The 17,096-nt window shown below is 37.5% G+C and overlaps 1 protein-coding gene across 9 annotated transcripts in view; it reads left to right on the forward strand.

The window, feature by feature from the left end:
- The window catches only part of CEP57L1 (centrosomal protein 57 like 1), a 56,003-nt gene that overhangs the window by 27,719 nt on the left and 11,188 nt on the right, over positions 1 to 17,096 (forward strand). For 8 of the 9 annotated variants that reach the window (XR_004741997.3, XM_008994877.5, XM_035296461.3 and 5 more), the window contains exons 2-4: positions 10,905 to 11,067; positions 11,782 to 11,961; positions 13,109 to 13,230. Coding sequence is in view for 8 of the 9 variants with exons in the window: in XM_008994877.5 (XP_008993125.4) it covers positions 10,905 to 11,067; positions 11,782 to 11,961; positions 13,109 to 13,230 (465 nt within the window). In the remaining variant the exon portion in view is untranslated. The remainder of the gene's footprint in view (positions 1 to 10,904; positions 11,068 to 11,781; positions 11,962 to 13,108; positions 13,231 to 17,096) is intronic. The other variant, XM_054254319.2, reaches the window with a different exon arrangement.

A 17,096-nucleotide genomic window follows, 5' to 3' on the forward strand; every position in this document is an offset into this window, starting at 1 on the left:
AATGAATAGTTGAATCCCACTGAAGTATTTATGTTACATTCATGTATTTACTAGTATCTATTGACCAGTTAATTTTTATTGTCACATCTTAACATTTTGGTTATTGTACATTATAAATAACACATTATGTAATTATTATAGGATATCTACAACAAAAGTTCCTCCACCACAGATTAGCTTACTCAGTTGTAAGTACTATAGGAAAAAAGCAGTACAGAGTACTATACTTCTTAAAGTACTATACATTAAAAAATAAGAGTTAGTCCAGCCTTTACTGTATTTGGTGTTAAGGTAAGTTAGCATAGATGCATACATAAAGAAAAAAACAGATAAAAGAAACTAAGTTGTTGATCTTTCCTCAGTTTCTCTAAGGAAAATCCAAACTTGGAAGAATTAGCAGTAATAGCAAATAGAGATTCCTTTATTCCAAAAGTCTTCTCTAGTATCTCTGACTAGGCCCTAATGCTGTCTCTCTAGTAGTCTTATGGAATAAGTGTTTTCCTCCATAATACATTAAAATGTTTTGCAGCAAAGTGTTTGTATCTAGAGCATTATTTTGGCAGAGCGGGGAATAGTTTTTTAATACAACAGGTCCTTAGTTGCAGCCAATCAGGGTATCTTAATTTTATAGACCATAAAAACAATCAGTAATTTTTCTGGTTGTTCACAAACTGTCAAGAATGGTTCCAGGTAAACCAACTCAAATGCTCATCAATAATAGACTAGATAAAGAAACTGTGGGGAACTCAAGATGGCACGGTGAGAACAACCCAGGATTGAAGCTCTTGGTGAATGCGCAGAGAGGGTAAGTCAGGGCCACATTTCCAGACGGATCTTTGATGCCCACAGAATGGGGAAATTCCCAGGTATAAAAGAGACGTGGGACGCCAGGCAGAGGTTTTGGCTGGTGCAGCTGGCAGCCGGTGCAGCAGCGGCCGGCGCTGTAGCACAGCGGCACTACACAGCGCTCCACACAAAGCACACTGGTCTAGGTGCCCTGTTGAACCGGCAATCTGAGATTTGAGAGGGCTGAACTTGAGACTGAACGGGACTTGGAGGGTGAGCCAGGCCAGGAGATTCCAGGGAAAAAGTGTTTGGGGTAGCGCAGTGGGACAAACAAAACGGCAATTCCAAACACTCTGGGTGGAGAGGTTCCCTGAGGGCACAGCTGAACCCAGGATGGTGCAGCTCCGTGGGGGAGGGGCGTCCGCCATTACCGAGGCAATTCGCCCCTACTGAGGTACACGCCCATTGCTGACGCAGCCTGCCGTTGCTGAGGCAACCCACTACGACAGAGAGACTCAACCGCACGGCGCAGCCCATGGCAGCAGAGCGGAGACCGCAGCAGCACGGCAGAGCCTGCAGCAACAGGGCAAACGTCACACCAGCAGGGTGGAGCCTCGGCAGGCAAATAGTGACTAGACTACCTCCTAGCTGGGCAGGACAGCACAACGGACACTCACAAAGAAAACCCAACCCCCTCCCCCGAGACAGAGCATCTGAGAAAAAAAGGGTTTTTTTTTTTTTTTTTTTTTTAAATTTTTTATTGGATTATAGGTTTTGGGGTACATGAGCAGAGCATGCAAGACAGTTGCGTAGGTACACACATGGCAGTGTGCTTTGCTTTTCTTCTCCCCTTCACCCACATTTGGCATTTCTCCCCAGGCTATCCCTCCCCACCTCCCCCTCCCACTGGCCCTCCCCTTTTCCCCCCAATAGACCCCACTGTTTAGTACTCCCCTTTCTGTGTCCATGTGTTCTCATTTTTCATCACCCACCTATGAGTGAGAATATGCGGTGTTTCATTTTCTGTTCTTGTGTCAGTTTGCTGAGGATGATGTTTTCCAGATTCATCCATGTCCCTACAAACGACACGAACTCATCATTTCTGATTGCTGCATAATATTCCATGGTGTATATGTGCCACATTTTTCCAATCCAGTCTATTATCAATGGGCATTTGGGTTGATTCCAGGTCTTTGCTATTGTAAACAGTGCTGCAATGAACATTCGTGTACATGTGTCCTTATAGTAGAACGATTTATAGTCTTTTGGATATATACCCAGTAATGGGATTGCTGGGTCAAATGGAATTTCTATTTCTAAGGCCTTGAGGAATCGCCACACTGTCTTCCACAATGGTTGAACTAATTTACACTCCCACCAACAGTGTAAAAGTGTTCCTTTTTCTCCACATCCTCTCCAGCATCTGTTGTCTCCAGATTTTTTAATGATCGCCATTCTAACTGGCGTGAGATGGTATCTCAATGTGGTTTTGATTTGCATCTCTCTGATGACCAGTGACGATGAGCATTTTTTCATATGATTGTTGGCCTCATATATGTCTTCTTTCGTAAAGTATCTGTTCATATCCTTTGCCCACTTTTGAATGGGCTTGTTTGTTTTTTTCCTGTAAATCTGCTTGAGTTGTTTGTAAATTCTGGATATCAGCCCAAAAAGGGTTTTTTTATGAGTTATGCCGCAGCAGAATTAAACGTAGCAGCCTAACAGCCCTGAATGAACAACAGAGCTCACAGCTCAGCACTTGAGCTCCTATAAAGTACAGACTGTCTCCTCAAGCAGCTCCCTGACCCCTCTATATCCAAAAGACTGACATTTGGCAGGCATCATTCTGGGACAAAGATAGCAGAAAAAGAAACTGGTAGCATCCCTCACTGTTCCGCAGCTCCTATAGGTGCACCCCAGACAAGCAGGGCCTGGAGTGGACCTTAGCATTTGTACAGTAGAGGGGCTAGACTGGTAGAAGGAAAACCAAGTAACAGAAATACCTCATCATCAACAATATGGGCGTCCACTCAGAGACCCAATCGAAAAGTCAGCAACTACACAGACGACAGGTGGATAAATCCACCAAGATGGGAAGAAACCAGTGCAAAAAGGAGGAAAACACCCGAAACCAGAACACCTTGCCTCCTGGAAAGGACCAAAATTCCTCACCAGCAAGGTAACAAAACAGGACGGAGAATGACTGTAACGAAATGACGGAATTAGACTTCAGAAGGTGGATAATAAGAAACTTTCGTGAGCTAGAAGAACATGTTTTAAATCAATGCAAAGAAACTAAGAATCTTGAAAAAAGATTCGAGGAAATGATAACAAGAATGGATAACTTAGAGAGGAATATGAATGAATTGAAGGAGCTGAAAAACACAATATGAGAACTTCGCAAAGCATTTACAAGTTTCAACAGCCGAATTGACCAAGCAGAAGAAAGAATATCAGAAGTCGAAGATCAACTCAATGAAATAAAACGAGAAACCAAGATCAGAGAAAAAAGCACAAAAAGGAATGAACAAAGTCTCCAAGAAATGTGGGACTATGAAGAGACCTAACGTGCGTTTGATAGGTGTACCAGAAGGGGATGAAGAGAATGAATCCAAGCTGGAAAATACTCTTCAGGACATTATCCAGGAAAATTTCCCCCACCTAGCAAGACAGGCCAACACTCAAATGCAGGAAATACAGAGAACACCACAAAGATATTCCGCAAGAAGAGCAACCCCAAGGCACATAATCGTCAGATTCAACAAGGTTGAAATAAAGGAGAAAATACTAAGGGCAGCCAGAGAGAAAGGTCGGGTCACCCACAAAGGGAAGCCCATCAGACTCACAGCAGATCTCTCGGCAGAAACACTACAAGCCAGAAGAGAGTGGGGGCCAATATTCAACATCCTTAAAGAAAAGAACTTTCAACCCAGAATTTCATATCCAGCCAAATTGAGCTTCATAAGCATAGGAAAAATAAAATCCTTTGCAAACAAGCAAGTACTCAGAGATTTTGTCACCACCAGGCCTGCTTTACAAGAGCTCCTGAAAGAGGCACTACACATAGAAAGGAACAACCAGTACCAGCCATTCCAAAATCACACTAAATGCTAAAGAGCATCAACATAATGAAGAATCTACAACAACTAACCGGCAAAACAGCCACTTAGCATCAAAATGGCAGTATAAAATTCACACATAAAAATATTAACCCTAAATGTAAATGGACGAAATGCACCAATCAAAAGACACAGACTGGCAAATTGGATAAAAATCCAAAACCCATCGGTGTGCTGTATCCAGGAAACCCATCTCACATGCAAGGATATACAAAGCTCAAAATAAAGGGATGGAGGAAGATTTACCAAGCAAATGGAGAGCAAAAAAAAGCAGGAGTTGCAATTCTCATCTCTGATAAAATAGACTTTAAAGCAACAAAGATCAAAAGAGACAAAGAAGGCCATTACATAATGGTAAAAGGATCAATACAACAAGAAGAGCTAACGATCCTAAACATATATGGACCCAATACAGGAGCACCCAGATATATAAGGCAAGTTCTTAATGACTTACAAAGAGACTTAGATGCCCACACAATAATAATGGGAGACTTTAACACTCCACTGTCAATATTAGACAGATCAACCAGACAGAAAATCAACAAGGATATCCAGGGCTTGAACTCAGACCTGGAGCAAGCAAACCTGATAGACGTTTACAGAACTCTCCACCCCAAATCCACAGAATATACATTCTTCTCAGCACCACATCACACCTACTCTAAAATTGACCACATAATTGGAAGTAAATCATTCCTCAGCAAATGCAAAACAACTGGAATCATAACAAACAGCCTTTCAGACCATAGTGCAATCAAGTTAGAACTCAGAATTCAGAAATCAACCCAGAACCGCACAGCTTCATGGAAACTGAACAACTGGCTCTTGAATGTTGACTGGATAAACAATGAAATGAAGGCAGAAATAAAGAAGTTCTTTGAAACCAATGAGAATGAAGACACAACATGCCGGAATGTCTGGGACACATTTAAAGCAGTCTCTAGAGGAAAATATATAGCAATAAGTGCCCATATGAGGAGAATGGAGAGATCCAAAATTGACACCCTATCGTCAAAATTGAAAGAGCTAGAGGAGTAAGATCAAAAAATATCAGAACCCAGCAGAAGACAAGAAATAACTAAGATCGGAGCTGAACTGAAGGAGATAGAGACACAAAAAACCCTTCAAAAAATCAATAAATCCAAGAGCTGGTTTATTGAGAAGATCAACAAAATAGACAGACGACTAGCCAGATTGATTAAAAAGAAAAGAGAGAACAACCAAATAGATGCAATAAAAAATGACAAATGGGAAATCACCACAGATTCCACAGAAATTCAAACCATCATCAGAGAATATTACAAACAACTCTATGCACATAAACTAGTAAACCTGGAAGAAATGGATAAATTCCTAGACTCCTGTGTCCTCCCAAGCCTAAACCAGGAGGAAGTTGAAACTATGAATAGACCAATAACAAGGTCAGAACTCGAGGCAGCAATTAAGAGCCTATCACACAAAGAAAGCCCAGGTCCAGATGGGTTCACAGCCAAATTCTACCAGACACACAAAGAGGAGCTGGTACCATTCCTTCTGAAACTATTCCAAATAATCCAAAAACAGGGAATCCTTCCCAAATCATTTTATGAGACCAACATCATCCTGATACCAAAACCCGGCAGAGACCCAACAAGAAAAGAAAACTTCAGGCCAATATCCATGATGAACATAGATGCAAAAATCTTCAATAAAATATTTGCAAGCCAATTGTAGCAGCAAATCAAAAAACTTATCCACCATGATCAAGTAGGATTCATCCCGGGGATGCAAGGCTGGTTCAACATATGCAAGTCTATAAATGTAATTCACCACATAAACAGAACCAAAAACAAAAACCACATGATTATCTCAAGTGACACAGAGAAGGCATTCAACAAAATTCAACAGCCCTTTATGCTAAAAACCCTCAATAAACTCGGTATTGATGGAATGTATCTCAAAGTAATAAAAGCTATTTATGACAAATCAACAGCCAATATCATACTTAATGGGCAAAAACTGGAAGCATTCCCTTTGAAATCCGGCACTAGACAAGGATGCCCTCTTTCACCACTCCTATTCAATATAGTACTGGAAGTTCTAGCCAAAGCAATCAGGCACGAAAAGGAAATAAAGGGTATTCAAATAGGAAAGGTGGAAGCCAGATTGTCTCTGTTTGCAGACGACATGATAGTATACCAAGAAGACCCCATCGCCTCAGCCCAAAAACTCCTGAAACTGATAAGCAACTTCAGCAAAGTCTCAGGATATAAAATCAATGTGCAAAAATCACAAGCATTCCTCTACACCAATAACAGACTTAAAGAAAGCCAAATCAAGAACAAACTGCCATTCACAATTGCTACAAAAAGAATAAAATACCTAGGAATGCAACTCACAAGGAGAACTACAAACCATTGCTCAACGAAATAAGAGAGGACACAAACAGATGGAGAAACATTCCATGTTCATGGTTAGGAAGAATTAATATCGTGAAAATGGCTATACTGCCCAAAGTAATTTACAGAATCAACGCTATCTCCATCAAGCTACCATTGACTTTCTTCACAGAACTGGAAAAAACCACCATGAACTTCATACGGAACCAAAAGAGAGCCTGCATAGCCAAGTTCTAAGCAAAAAGAACACAGCGGGGGGCATCACACTACCAGATTTCAAACTATACTACAAGGCTACAGTAATCAAAACAGCATAGTACTGGTCCCAAAACAGAGATAAAGACCAATGGAACAAAACAGAGGCATCGGAGGCAACACAACATATCTACAACCATACAATCTTGGATAAACCTGACAAAAACAAGCAATGGGGAAAGGATTCCCTGTTGAACAAATGGTGTTGGGAAAACTGGCTAGCCATGTGCAGAAAGCAGAAACTGGACCCCTTCCTGACACCTTACACTAAAATTAACTCCAGATGGATTAAAGACTTAAACATAAGACCTGGCACCATAAAAACCCTAGAAGGAAATCTAGGCAAAACCATCCAGGACATAGGAGTAGGCAAGGACTTCATGAACAAAACACCAAAAGCGTTGGCAACAAAAGCCAAAATAGACAAATGATACCTAATCAAACTCCACAGCTTCTGCATGGCAAAAGAAACAGTCACTAGAGTGAATTGGCAACCAACAGAATGGGAAAAAATTTTTGCAGTTTACCCATCTGACAAAGGGCTGATATCCAGAATTTACAAAGAACTCAAACAGATTTACAAGAAAAAAACAAACAAGCCCATTCAAAATTGGGCAAAGGATATGAACAGACACTTTACAAAAGAAGACATATATGAGGCCAACAATCATATGAAAAAATGCTCTTCATCACTGGTCATGAGAGAGATGCAAATCAAAATCACATTGAGATACCATCTCACGCCAGTTAGAATGGCAATCATTAAAAAATCTGGAGACAACAGATGCTGGAGAGGATGTGGAGAAAAAGGAACACTTTTACACTGTTGGTGGGAGTGTAAATTAGTTCAACCATTGTGGAAAACAGTGTGGCGATTCCTCAAGGACCTAGAAATAGAAATTCCATTTGACCCAGCAATCCCATTACTGGGTATATATCCAAAGGACTATAAAGCATTCTACTATAAGGACATATGCACACGAATGTTCATTGCAGCACTGTTTACAATAGCAAAGACCTGGAATCAACCCAAATGCCTATTGATGATAGACTGGATTGGGAAAATTTGGCACATATACACCATGGAATATTATGCAGCAATCAGAAATGATGAGTTCGTGTCGTTTGTAGGGACATGGATGAATCTGGAGAACATCATTCTCAGCAAACTTGACACAAGAACAGAAAATGAAATACTGCATATTCTCACTCATAGGTGGGTGATGAAAAATGAGAACACATGGACACAGAGAGGGGAGTACTAAACACTGGGGTCTATTGGGGGGAAAAGGGGAGGGCCAGTGGGAGGGGTAGCTGGGGAGGGATAGCGTGGGGAGAAATGCCAAATGTGGGTGAAGGGGAGAAAGGAAGCAAAACACACTGCCGTGTGTGTACCTATGCAACTGTCTTGCATGTTCTGCACATGTACCCCAAAACCTAAAATGCAATAAAAAAAAAAAGAAAGAAAGAAACCATGGTACATACACACAGTGGAATACTATGCAGCCATAAAAAGGAATGTGATCATGTCCCATGCAGGGACATGGATGAAGCTGGAAGCCATCATCCTCAACAAACTGATACAGAAACAGAAAACCAAATATCACGTCTTCACTCATAAGTGGGAGTTGAACATTGAGAATACATGGTACACAGGTGAACAACACACACCAGGGCCTGTTGGGGGATGGGGAGTGAGGCAAGGGAACTTAGAGGATGGGTCAATAGGTGCAGCAAACCACTATGGCACATGTATACCTTTGTAACAAACCTGCATGTTCTGGACATCTATCCTATTTTTTTGTTTGATTTAAGAAGAAATAAAGTAAAAACTTTAAGAAAAAAAGAATGGTTCCAGGTATAATTGAATTTCCCAGGCTTGATACAAAATAGGTTCACATTATATAGGCTTTTGCCCCTACTTTCAGACACCTATAAAATGTTCTCTAAGAATTCCTTAGGCCTTTTCAGTTACCAATGGCTAGCTAAGTCTCATACCAGAAGCACCAGAATCCTAGAGATTGTGGTTTAGGTACTTCTCTGTATTTTCAGAAATTTGTCTCGAGAAATATTTCCCCTATATGCCCATGAATATATCCCTTCCATCTGTGCTCCCTCTGTTTCTCTTGCTCTCTTGCTTTCTTACTCTTGCTGTCTCGCGTGCATGCTGAGTAGCATGCTGACTACTACAATGCACCAGAAAGGGGCCAAAACTGTATTAACAATCTGACTCCTCCTCCATTGGCATAAACATCTTACACAAAGCAGGGAAGCTAATGCCTTGATATTTTATAGAGATATTGGTGAAACATTTCTCAGTTTTTATTTAAACTCTCTCTCTTTTTAGGACCCACATATGAGTCTATGGCACTAGGTCAGAGATAAATTAGAATGACCACCACCATAGACTACTCAGAATCACTCCTCTCCTCAGCCAAATATGGCTTTGATTTTGGATCAAGCCTTTTGTAGTTACTTAATCTTCCTTCAGAGTGAGTTTTTCTTCCAGGATGCTTCAGTGCTTTATGTAAATAAGCTTCTAGTAGGCTTATGTACTTGTTTACAACACAGGACCAGGTTATAAGGATTAAGCTGAGATCCCATTACAATGAGAATGTCTGAGCTCTGTGTCACAACATAACTTGCCCTCTCATTTCTTTAGTTTTCTTTTTCTTCACCGTATTTTTATTCTATCAGTGGGTCATTCTGCTTGTGCCCACTTTAATATATGTCTATACATTTAATTTGAATAAACTGTAGTCTGATTTTTAACTTACTGGTAATCTTCTAAATAGTCGTTATTTCATATACATTAAAAACCTCAAATTTGGACTAGTTTTTTAAGTGGTACAAAATCCAGTTTGTGAAGTAATATTATATTTGGGTCAGAGGAAGCAGAGACCTCCCAGGGACTTCAGTATGTAGTGACTAATAGCAAAATTTCATTCTTTCTATTATGGGACAAACCCACCCAGAGCTGAAAACTGAATAAGGTAGTAGCTCCAGTGTTCTTGGGATAGCTTTAACCACTTACCTCTCTCTGAAGATGTACAACCATCTGCAGAACTTACGTACGTTGGGGGCTTACGTCTACTTTATAGTCAGCCAGCTGGGACTAATGTTGATCTTTTGTTTTTTTTAAGGAACAACAACTTAAATAGATGCCATATCTTATGGGGAGCAGACAGTGTCTGAGATAGCTGGTACTAACAACAATAGCAAAATATGTTGCCTTGCAAGAACAAAAAGCATCAAGTATCTTAGTAAACTTGAGGCTTTATAGCCTCTAATTTAGAACAATAAGAATGTTCTAGGAGATAGCCAATCATGGCAATGGCTAAAGTTGAAAATTCTAGAAAGTGAACTGTGCCTTCTGCCCTTTCAGAAAATACAATCATGGGAAGTGACTGCTTTTGCCTTGTGAACTGGGGAGGTAGTGAAATGGAAAATGTACAAATCTCAAAAATCAAAATAGGCTAATGCTATAGTGTAATTCTTGAATTTATATTTTGAAGCAAGCTTTCTAGCTTAAAATCTTGCCAGTGAGTTATTTTTGTGTGAAGTCATCATCTTATATGATTATGAATTAGTTTAATTAACATTGACTAGGATCTATTAAAAAATAGAATACATTTCTAAAATATTTAAATTGTAGGAAGGAAAATAAAATGATTTGGAAAATTTAGACCAAATCTTAACTGCTATAGAGGTTAAAAGGGCTCTCTTACCAAAACAAAAACAGTAACAACAACAACAAAAGAACCAAACTAACAAAACTATTCTATATTCTTTAGATTTGGTAACTTTCTAATCTAGGTTATTAAAATGCTAATGCATTAAGCAGAGATTTGTCTTATTCAAGGGTTAGATTCCAGTATTTCATATATCCAAAATTAGTCTTGAAAATCTCTTAGGAAGCCATACATTAGAATTCAACAATCAGTATTAGAGAATCAGTTTATATTGTTGGTTTGTGTTTAAAAGCTTGTTGTCTTTTAGAATACGTACTTTCTCTTTAAGTCCTAGAGTCACACTGCTTGTGGAGAAGTGCTCAGACTATGATTGATATATGAGATTTATGAGTAACTTGAGAATCCAGTAAATTCACATCACTCATGTCATGCTCATTCCAGGGCATATGATTATTGAAAATCAAGCAGAATTATCTATATTGCTTACACAATAAATCATATTTTTTTCTTTTATTGCTAAGCTTATTAGAGTTGAATTTCTTAAGTTCGTAAAGATACAGATCAATAGTATATGATTATGTTGTTAATGTTTCACCTGAATTTTTGTACAATGCTTTCACCCTTAAAATAGGAATGAATGATACTATACTATATAATTCCTTTATTCTCTACAGATAATGGATTCTGAATTAATGCATAGTATAGTAGGAAGCTATCGTAAACCTCCAGAAAGAGTATTTGTTCCATCATTCACCCAGAATGAATCATCTCAGAATTGCCATCCTGCAAACTTAGAAGTTACCTCTTCTAAGATAATTCATAGCCCAAATAGCCAAGGTAATGCTGATGTAAAATTTTATATAAAATTAGAAGAATGGTAAAAGCACGCTATGAAAAACTTTTCATATTTATGTGGAACACAGATATCATATAAAGATGAATAAATATAATTTATCTCATCTATAAAAATCAAATGATAATCTCTAGCAAGCATCTAATTTGACATAATTTATCTTTCAGGTCTGACATCAGGTAACCATTAGGTTATCATTTTTTCCAGTGAAAGAACCTATGTTCTTAATACTGCATCATGGACAAAGAAACAATAAATATGTGTGGTTTTACTAAAACAGAATACATCAAGAACTGAGAAAAAAACCTTTAACTTTTAACCTAAATTGCCTTGTTAATTAGTAGAAATTGTATTTTAATATTCCTTATCCATATTCAGACTCATGCTCTCCAGACTATACATTGTTTTAAGTCCTTTCATTTGAAAATATTTCATTAAAATTGTGGTTATTAACTTTCTCAATCTTAAAAATCACTAAATACAATCATAGATATATTATTTTTACAAGATATATTAGAAAAATGTGTCCCTCTTTAAAGTGCTAGTCATTATTTTTCATTTTTTGAGAAATATGCATTATTACTTGTACATTTTTCTGGCTCACTAACAAAAATATACTGCTTATTTTTCTTAAGTTACTGTGATTGTAAGTGTTCAGAAACTTTCACTTAAAATATCAGCAAATTTTTTTTCAACAGCTCTTATTTTAGCCTTAAAAACTCTTCAGGAAAAAATTCATCGTTTAGAGCTGGAGAGAACCCAGGCTGAAGATAACCTGAACACTCTTTCCAAAGAAGCAGCACAGTATAAGAAGGCCTTGGAGAATGAAACAAATGAGAGAAATCTGGCACACCAGGAGCTGATAAAGCAGAAAAAAGGTAAGAAATGCAGTAGTTCTCAGAAACCAGGGGTTACTGAAGTTTACAGTTCAAAAATAATAAGCCTAGTTTAAGCAAATGTACTCAGATATCTTTGTTCTTATATATATTCAAACCTCATGACCATGTTTTCAGACCTTTTGATATTTGTGGGAAAAAGATATAGTTTGAACTCACTCATCATCATATCTGTTATCATAATTCATAATTTCTAGAAATTAAAGGAAAAATTAAAATTTTAGACAAGTTGTGTTTAAAAATTAGGATATTTTCAGAATAACCAACAAGATCCAATTTAACCCATAATTGAAATACTTTATATTTGCAGTTAACACTAAATTTTAGAATTTGAAATATAAAACAGCACTAGTAATTAAAGAATATAAAAGCAATAAAAATGTATACAAGAGAATTTTATTTAACTGGAGAGAAAAAAAGGTTAATTAGAAGAAATAGGCAAATGGGGGAGGCTTCTCTGGAAATTATGAAAAGTTTTGGAAATTTAGAATATAAGTCTTTTATATAATTTCACTTCAAAACTTATGACTTCTTTTTCCTTATTACACTACACTCATCCTCATAAACAAGGCTCAAGTTTGTGTTTCAACTTAGACGTAGAATGAAGAAATGGGGAAAAAAAGATTTCTGAGGTAATTAGACAAAAATGGAAGAGAGGGGTAAAGAAAGTTAAGAGTTAAATGATTAGAAATAGGTTTTCTGCTATGGAATTAACTATGCTGCCAGCAGTCAAGAACAGGGGAAAATGAGAGTGGTAGATGCATATACTTGAGTTTCCTGAAAGAAAGAAATGAATTGATAGGTAAGAAACTTTCAGCCTGTTTTTCCAGAGGGTGTTATTTCCATCAACAACCAGGATGTTTATCATCTCACAAGTTACTGACATCCTCCTCTTTCAGAAATATGTCCTCTGGATTTTAGGAGGAGACAATATTAAACCAGTCCTATGTAATTAATGAGCTATTTACAAATGTATTTTCATAACTCTGGAAATGTCAATACTCAGAGATAAAAGAGGGCCTAAACTTTTAGCTCTTGGTTGAATTCACATAATTTCTTGTGATAACCAAATCTCTGATCTATGTGATAATCAGGTAATTTACTCATTATTATTTTGTCTTTTTCTTAGATATAAGTGTACAATTAAGCTCAGCCCAGTCTCGTTGTACTCTTCTAGAGAAGCAACTAGAATATACAAAGAGAATGGTTCTCAATGTAGAGCGAGAAAAGAACATGATCCTAGAACAACAGGTGAGCATATTTTCTATAAGGAATGATAATATAATTTTGTATGGTTTTGAAGAATATTTTAATGTCATGAGAAAGTTGTCGTATTATACTCTTTTTTCTTTTTTTTTTTTTTTTTGAGATGGAGTTTCGCTCTTGTTGGCCAGGCTGGAGTACAGTGGTGCAATCTCGGCCCACCACAAGCTCCACCTCCTGGTTTCAAACGATTCTCTTGCTTCAGCCTCCTGAGTAGCTGGGATTACAGGCATGTGCTAATTTTGTATTTTTAGTAGAGACAGTTTCTCCATGTTGATCAGTCTGGTCTCAAACTCCTGACCTCAGGTGATCCACCTGCCTCAGCCTCCCAAAGTGCTGGCATTACAGGCATGAGCCACCATGCCCGGCCATATTATACTAAGTAAAGTAGAATATAAAGCTGTATACAGGAGATTTCCACTTACAGTAATTACAAGCTAGGTCATTTGAACCACCTCTTCTGCAGAGAAAAACAAATACTGAACAGAATATTTCTTTAAAAAGAGAGAAAAAAGAAACGAAGAAAAATCATAAAGGCATTTGAGTAACTGACAAGGTGATGAAAAATCATCAATTTAAAATTTAAGTTCTCTGCAGACTTAAATTCAGTTTGTCTTGACATTTCAGGCTTCTTTCTTCTAGGGATATTTCTGGTTCCAGAAGAGGCAGTTGAGAGGCTAAATAATGTCTTTGACAGCCATCCATCTGTGGCTAAGGAAATTAGAGTCCAGAACCTATCAAATAGGATGCTACTAAATCTCTTCTACTCAAGTGCTTTATAAGGGTGAACAATAAAAACAACCCAGATTGTAGTCCTGCTCCAGGTTATCAAGGCAGCCTAGAAAACCTTAGCTTCTAAAGTTGAATTACAGTGATCTTGGATTACTGATATTCCCAGGGGCCTCAAATTATTTCTACAAATATTTCTTCAACACAATGAGCAACTTTTAACCAAAGATAATTAGGCAGAAGGAGATAAGACACTATGAAATGAATAAGAAACAGCATGCATAACAGACTGTATAGACACTCAAAAGTTAGCTCCAGCTAGGTACTGACTGGCTCTAACAGACACTGACTTTAAAATAATTATGCTTGCTATAATCAAGTTAAAAGACAAGATTGCAATGTTTTACCGTGGCCAGGCGCGGTGGCTCACGCCTGTAATCCCAGCACTTTGGGAGGCCGAGGCGGGTGGATCACGAGGTCAAGAGATCGAGACCATCCTGGTCAACATGGTGAAACCCCATCTCTACTAAAAATACAAAAAATTAGCTGGGCATGGTGGCGCGTGCCTGTAATCCCAGCTGCTCAGGAGGCTGAGGCAGGAGAATTGCCTGAATCCAGGAGGCAGAGGTTGTGGTGAGCCGAGATCGCGCCATTGCACTCCAGCCTGGGTAACAAGAGCAAAACTCCATTTCAAAAAAGAAAAAGAAAAATTAAAAGTGACCAATGCGGGGAAAAAAAAAAGATTGCAATGTTTATGAAAGAATTGGAAACTGTAAACTGGCAAAGCAGATTGGAGAAAAAACCAAATAAAAATTACAGAACTGAAGAAAAATATAATAACAAATTTAGAACCCACTGGATCTAACAACAGATTAGAAAAATTGGTGAACTGGAAGGAGAAACCATGCAGATCAATGAGGAGACAAAGAAAGATAGTTAATTCATAAAACAGAGAAGAGACGTAATATTAGAATGAGGTCCAACTTGTGTGTAATTGGAGTTTAAAAAAAAAAGGGAAAGGAAAGGGAAAATAGGGCAAAAGCAGTATTTTGAAGAGATAATGGCCAAGAATGTTACAAAATTAAAAAGTAAAATTACACTATAGATTCAAGAAACCCCACAAAAATCAAAGCAGGATAAATATAAGGAAGGCAATACATAGATAACTCAACAAAATAAAACAGAAGTAAGGCCAGGCACAGTGGCTCACACCTGTAATCCCAGCACTTTGAGAGGCCAAGGCAGATGGATCACGTGAGGTCAGGAGTTCAAGACCAGCCTGGCCAGCATGGTGAAACCTCGTCTCTACTAAAAATACAAAAATTAGCCAAGCATAATGGTGGGCCTATAATCACAGCTACTTGGGAGGCTGAGGCAGGAGAATCGCTTGAACCCGGAGGCGGAGGTTGCAGTGAGCTGAGATCTCGCCATTGCACTGCAGCCTGGATGACAGAGCAAGACTCCATCTCAAAAAAAAAAAAAAAGGTAAAATCTTAAAAGCATCCAGGGAAAAGCATATTACATTCAAAGAGAGAACAATTAATGTGATAGTTGACTTCTCAACTGAAAGTACTGAATCAGAAGACAAGGGACTGATAGAGTTAAGGTGTTAAAAGAATATAAGTGCTGGTCTAGAATTCTATGCCTGGAGGAAGTATCCTTTAGAAATTAAGACATTTTAAGACTTAAAGACTGAGATAAGTTGTTATTAGTAGGCCTACTCTAAAGGGAACAACACCAAGGGATATCAGACCAAAGGAAAATGACCTTTGGTGAAAGGTCAGAGATGCAGGAAGGAATAAAGAGCAATGAAAATGGTAAATATGTGGATAAATCTAAATGAATATTATAGAAAACAATAATGCTTTGTGTAGTTTAAATATATATTAAGAATTAAAATTCATCAGGACAATGGCTTATATATTAGGAAGAAGTAAAGTAGTTTAAAGTATTCTAATACCCTTGCATTGTCTTGGCAGAAGGGTAAAAGTAACAGTCAATATTGGATTTTGATGGGTCAAATGCATAATAGATTTTTAAGAAATTAAAATTTATATGGAAAAGCAAAGGTCCAAGAATGACCAGACTATTCTGAAGAATAAGATGAGGGTCTTTCTCTAGTAGATATTGAAACAAATTATGATCTTTTTAAATAGCTGCTTAAGACCTAAAATATGTATCCTTAACTAACCACACTCTGCTATAAATCTGTATTAAAATATTTCGCAAATAATGTAGGATTCTCTTTCAGTATGCTTCCTCTCATTCCCTTTTGTGCTATAGTTTTCATACATTTTATTTCTGCATATGTCATACAACCCACAATACATTATTATTTTTGCTTCAAACGGTCAATTATTCTTTCAGGAAAATTAGGAAACAAAAATACATATTTTTTACCTTTCCTGTGCTTTTTTTGTATAGATTTCATTTTCCATTTGATATCATTTTTCTCCAGTCTGAAGGAAAATATCAGAATAGTAAGAATTGTCTTAGCATCTATTTATCTGGAAAAGTCTATTTCACTGTCATTGTGAAAGATATTTTGGCTGGATATAGAATTCTGGTTGACATTTTTTCTTCTTTCAGCACTTTAAAGATTTTTGTTTCTGTTATTTTCTGGATCTTACAGTTTCTAATCAAAATTATTTTCTTTATTCCTCTATGTATAATGTGTCATCATTTCTCAGACTGCTTTTAAGATTGTCCCCTTTATCACTGGTTTTCAACAATATGACAATAATGTTTCTGGTTTTTTTTTTAAATGCTTGGACTTTTTGAGGTTCTTGAATCTGTTAATATTTTTCATTAAATTGAAACATTTTCAACCATGAGCCTTCAAATAATTATTCTGTCCCACCTCTCTCTCCTCTTCTTTGGGACTTCAACCGAATGTTACTAAACCACAGGTTACCAAGACACTGTTTATTGGTATTGTTTTTGGTTTTGTTTTACTTAATAGACTCTATCTTTTGCAGCCATTTTAGGTTTATAGAAAATTGAGCAGATAGTATAGAGAGAGTTCTTGCTCCCTCACAGTTGCCCCTATAATTAGTATCTTACATTAGTATGGTTATAAATGCCCACTATGTTGCCTAGGCTGGTCTCGTACGTTTTATTTGCTC

Source organism: Callithrix jacchus, chromosome 4 (genome assembly GCF_049354715.1).
Source record: "Callithrix jacchus isolate 240 chromosome 4, calJac240_pri, whole genome shotgun sequence".
Lineage (NCBI taxonomy): Eukaryota > Metazoa > Chordata > Mammalia > Primates > Cebidae > Callithrix > Callithrix jacchus.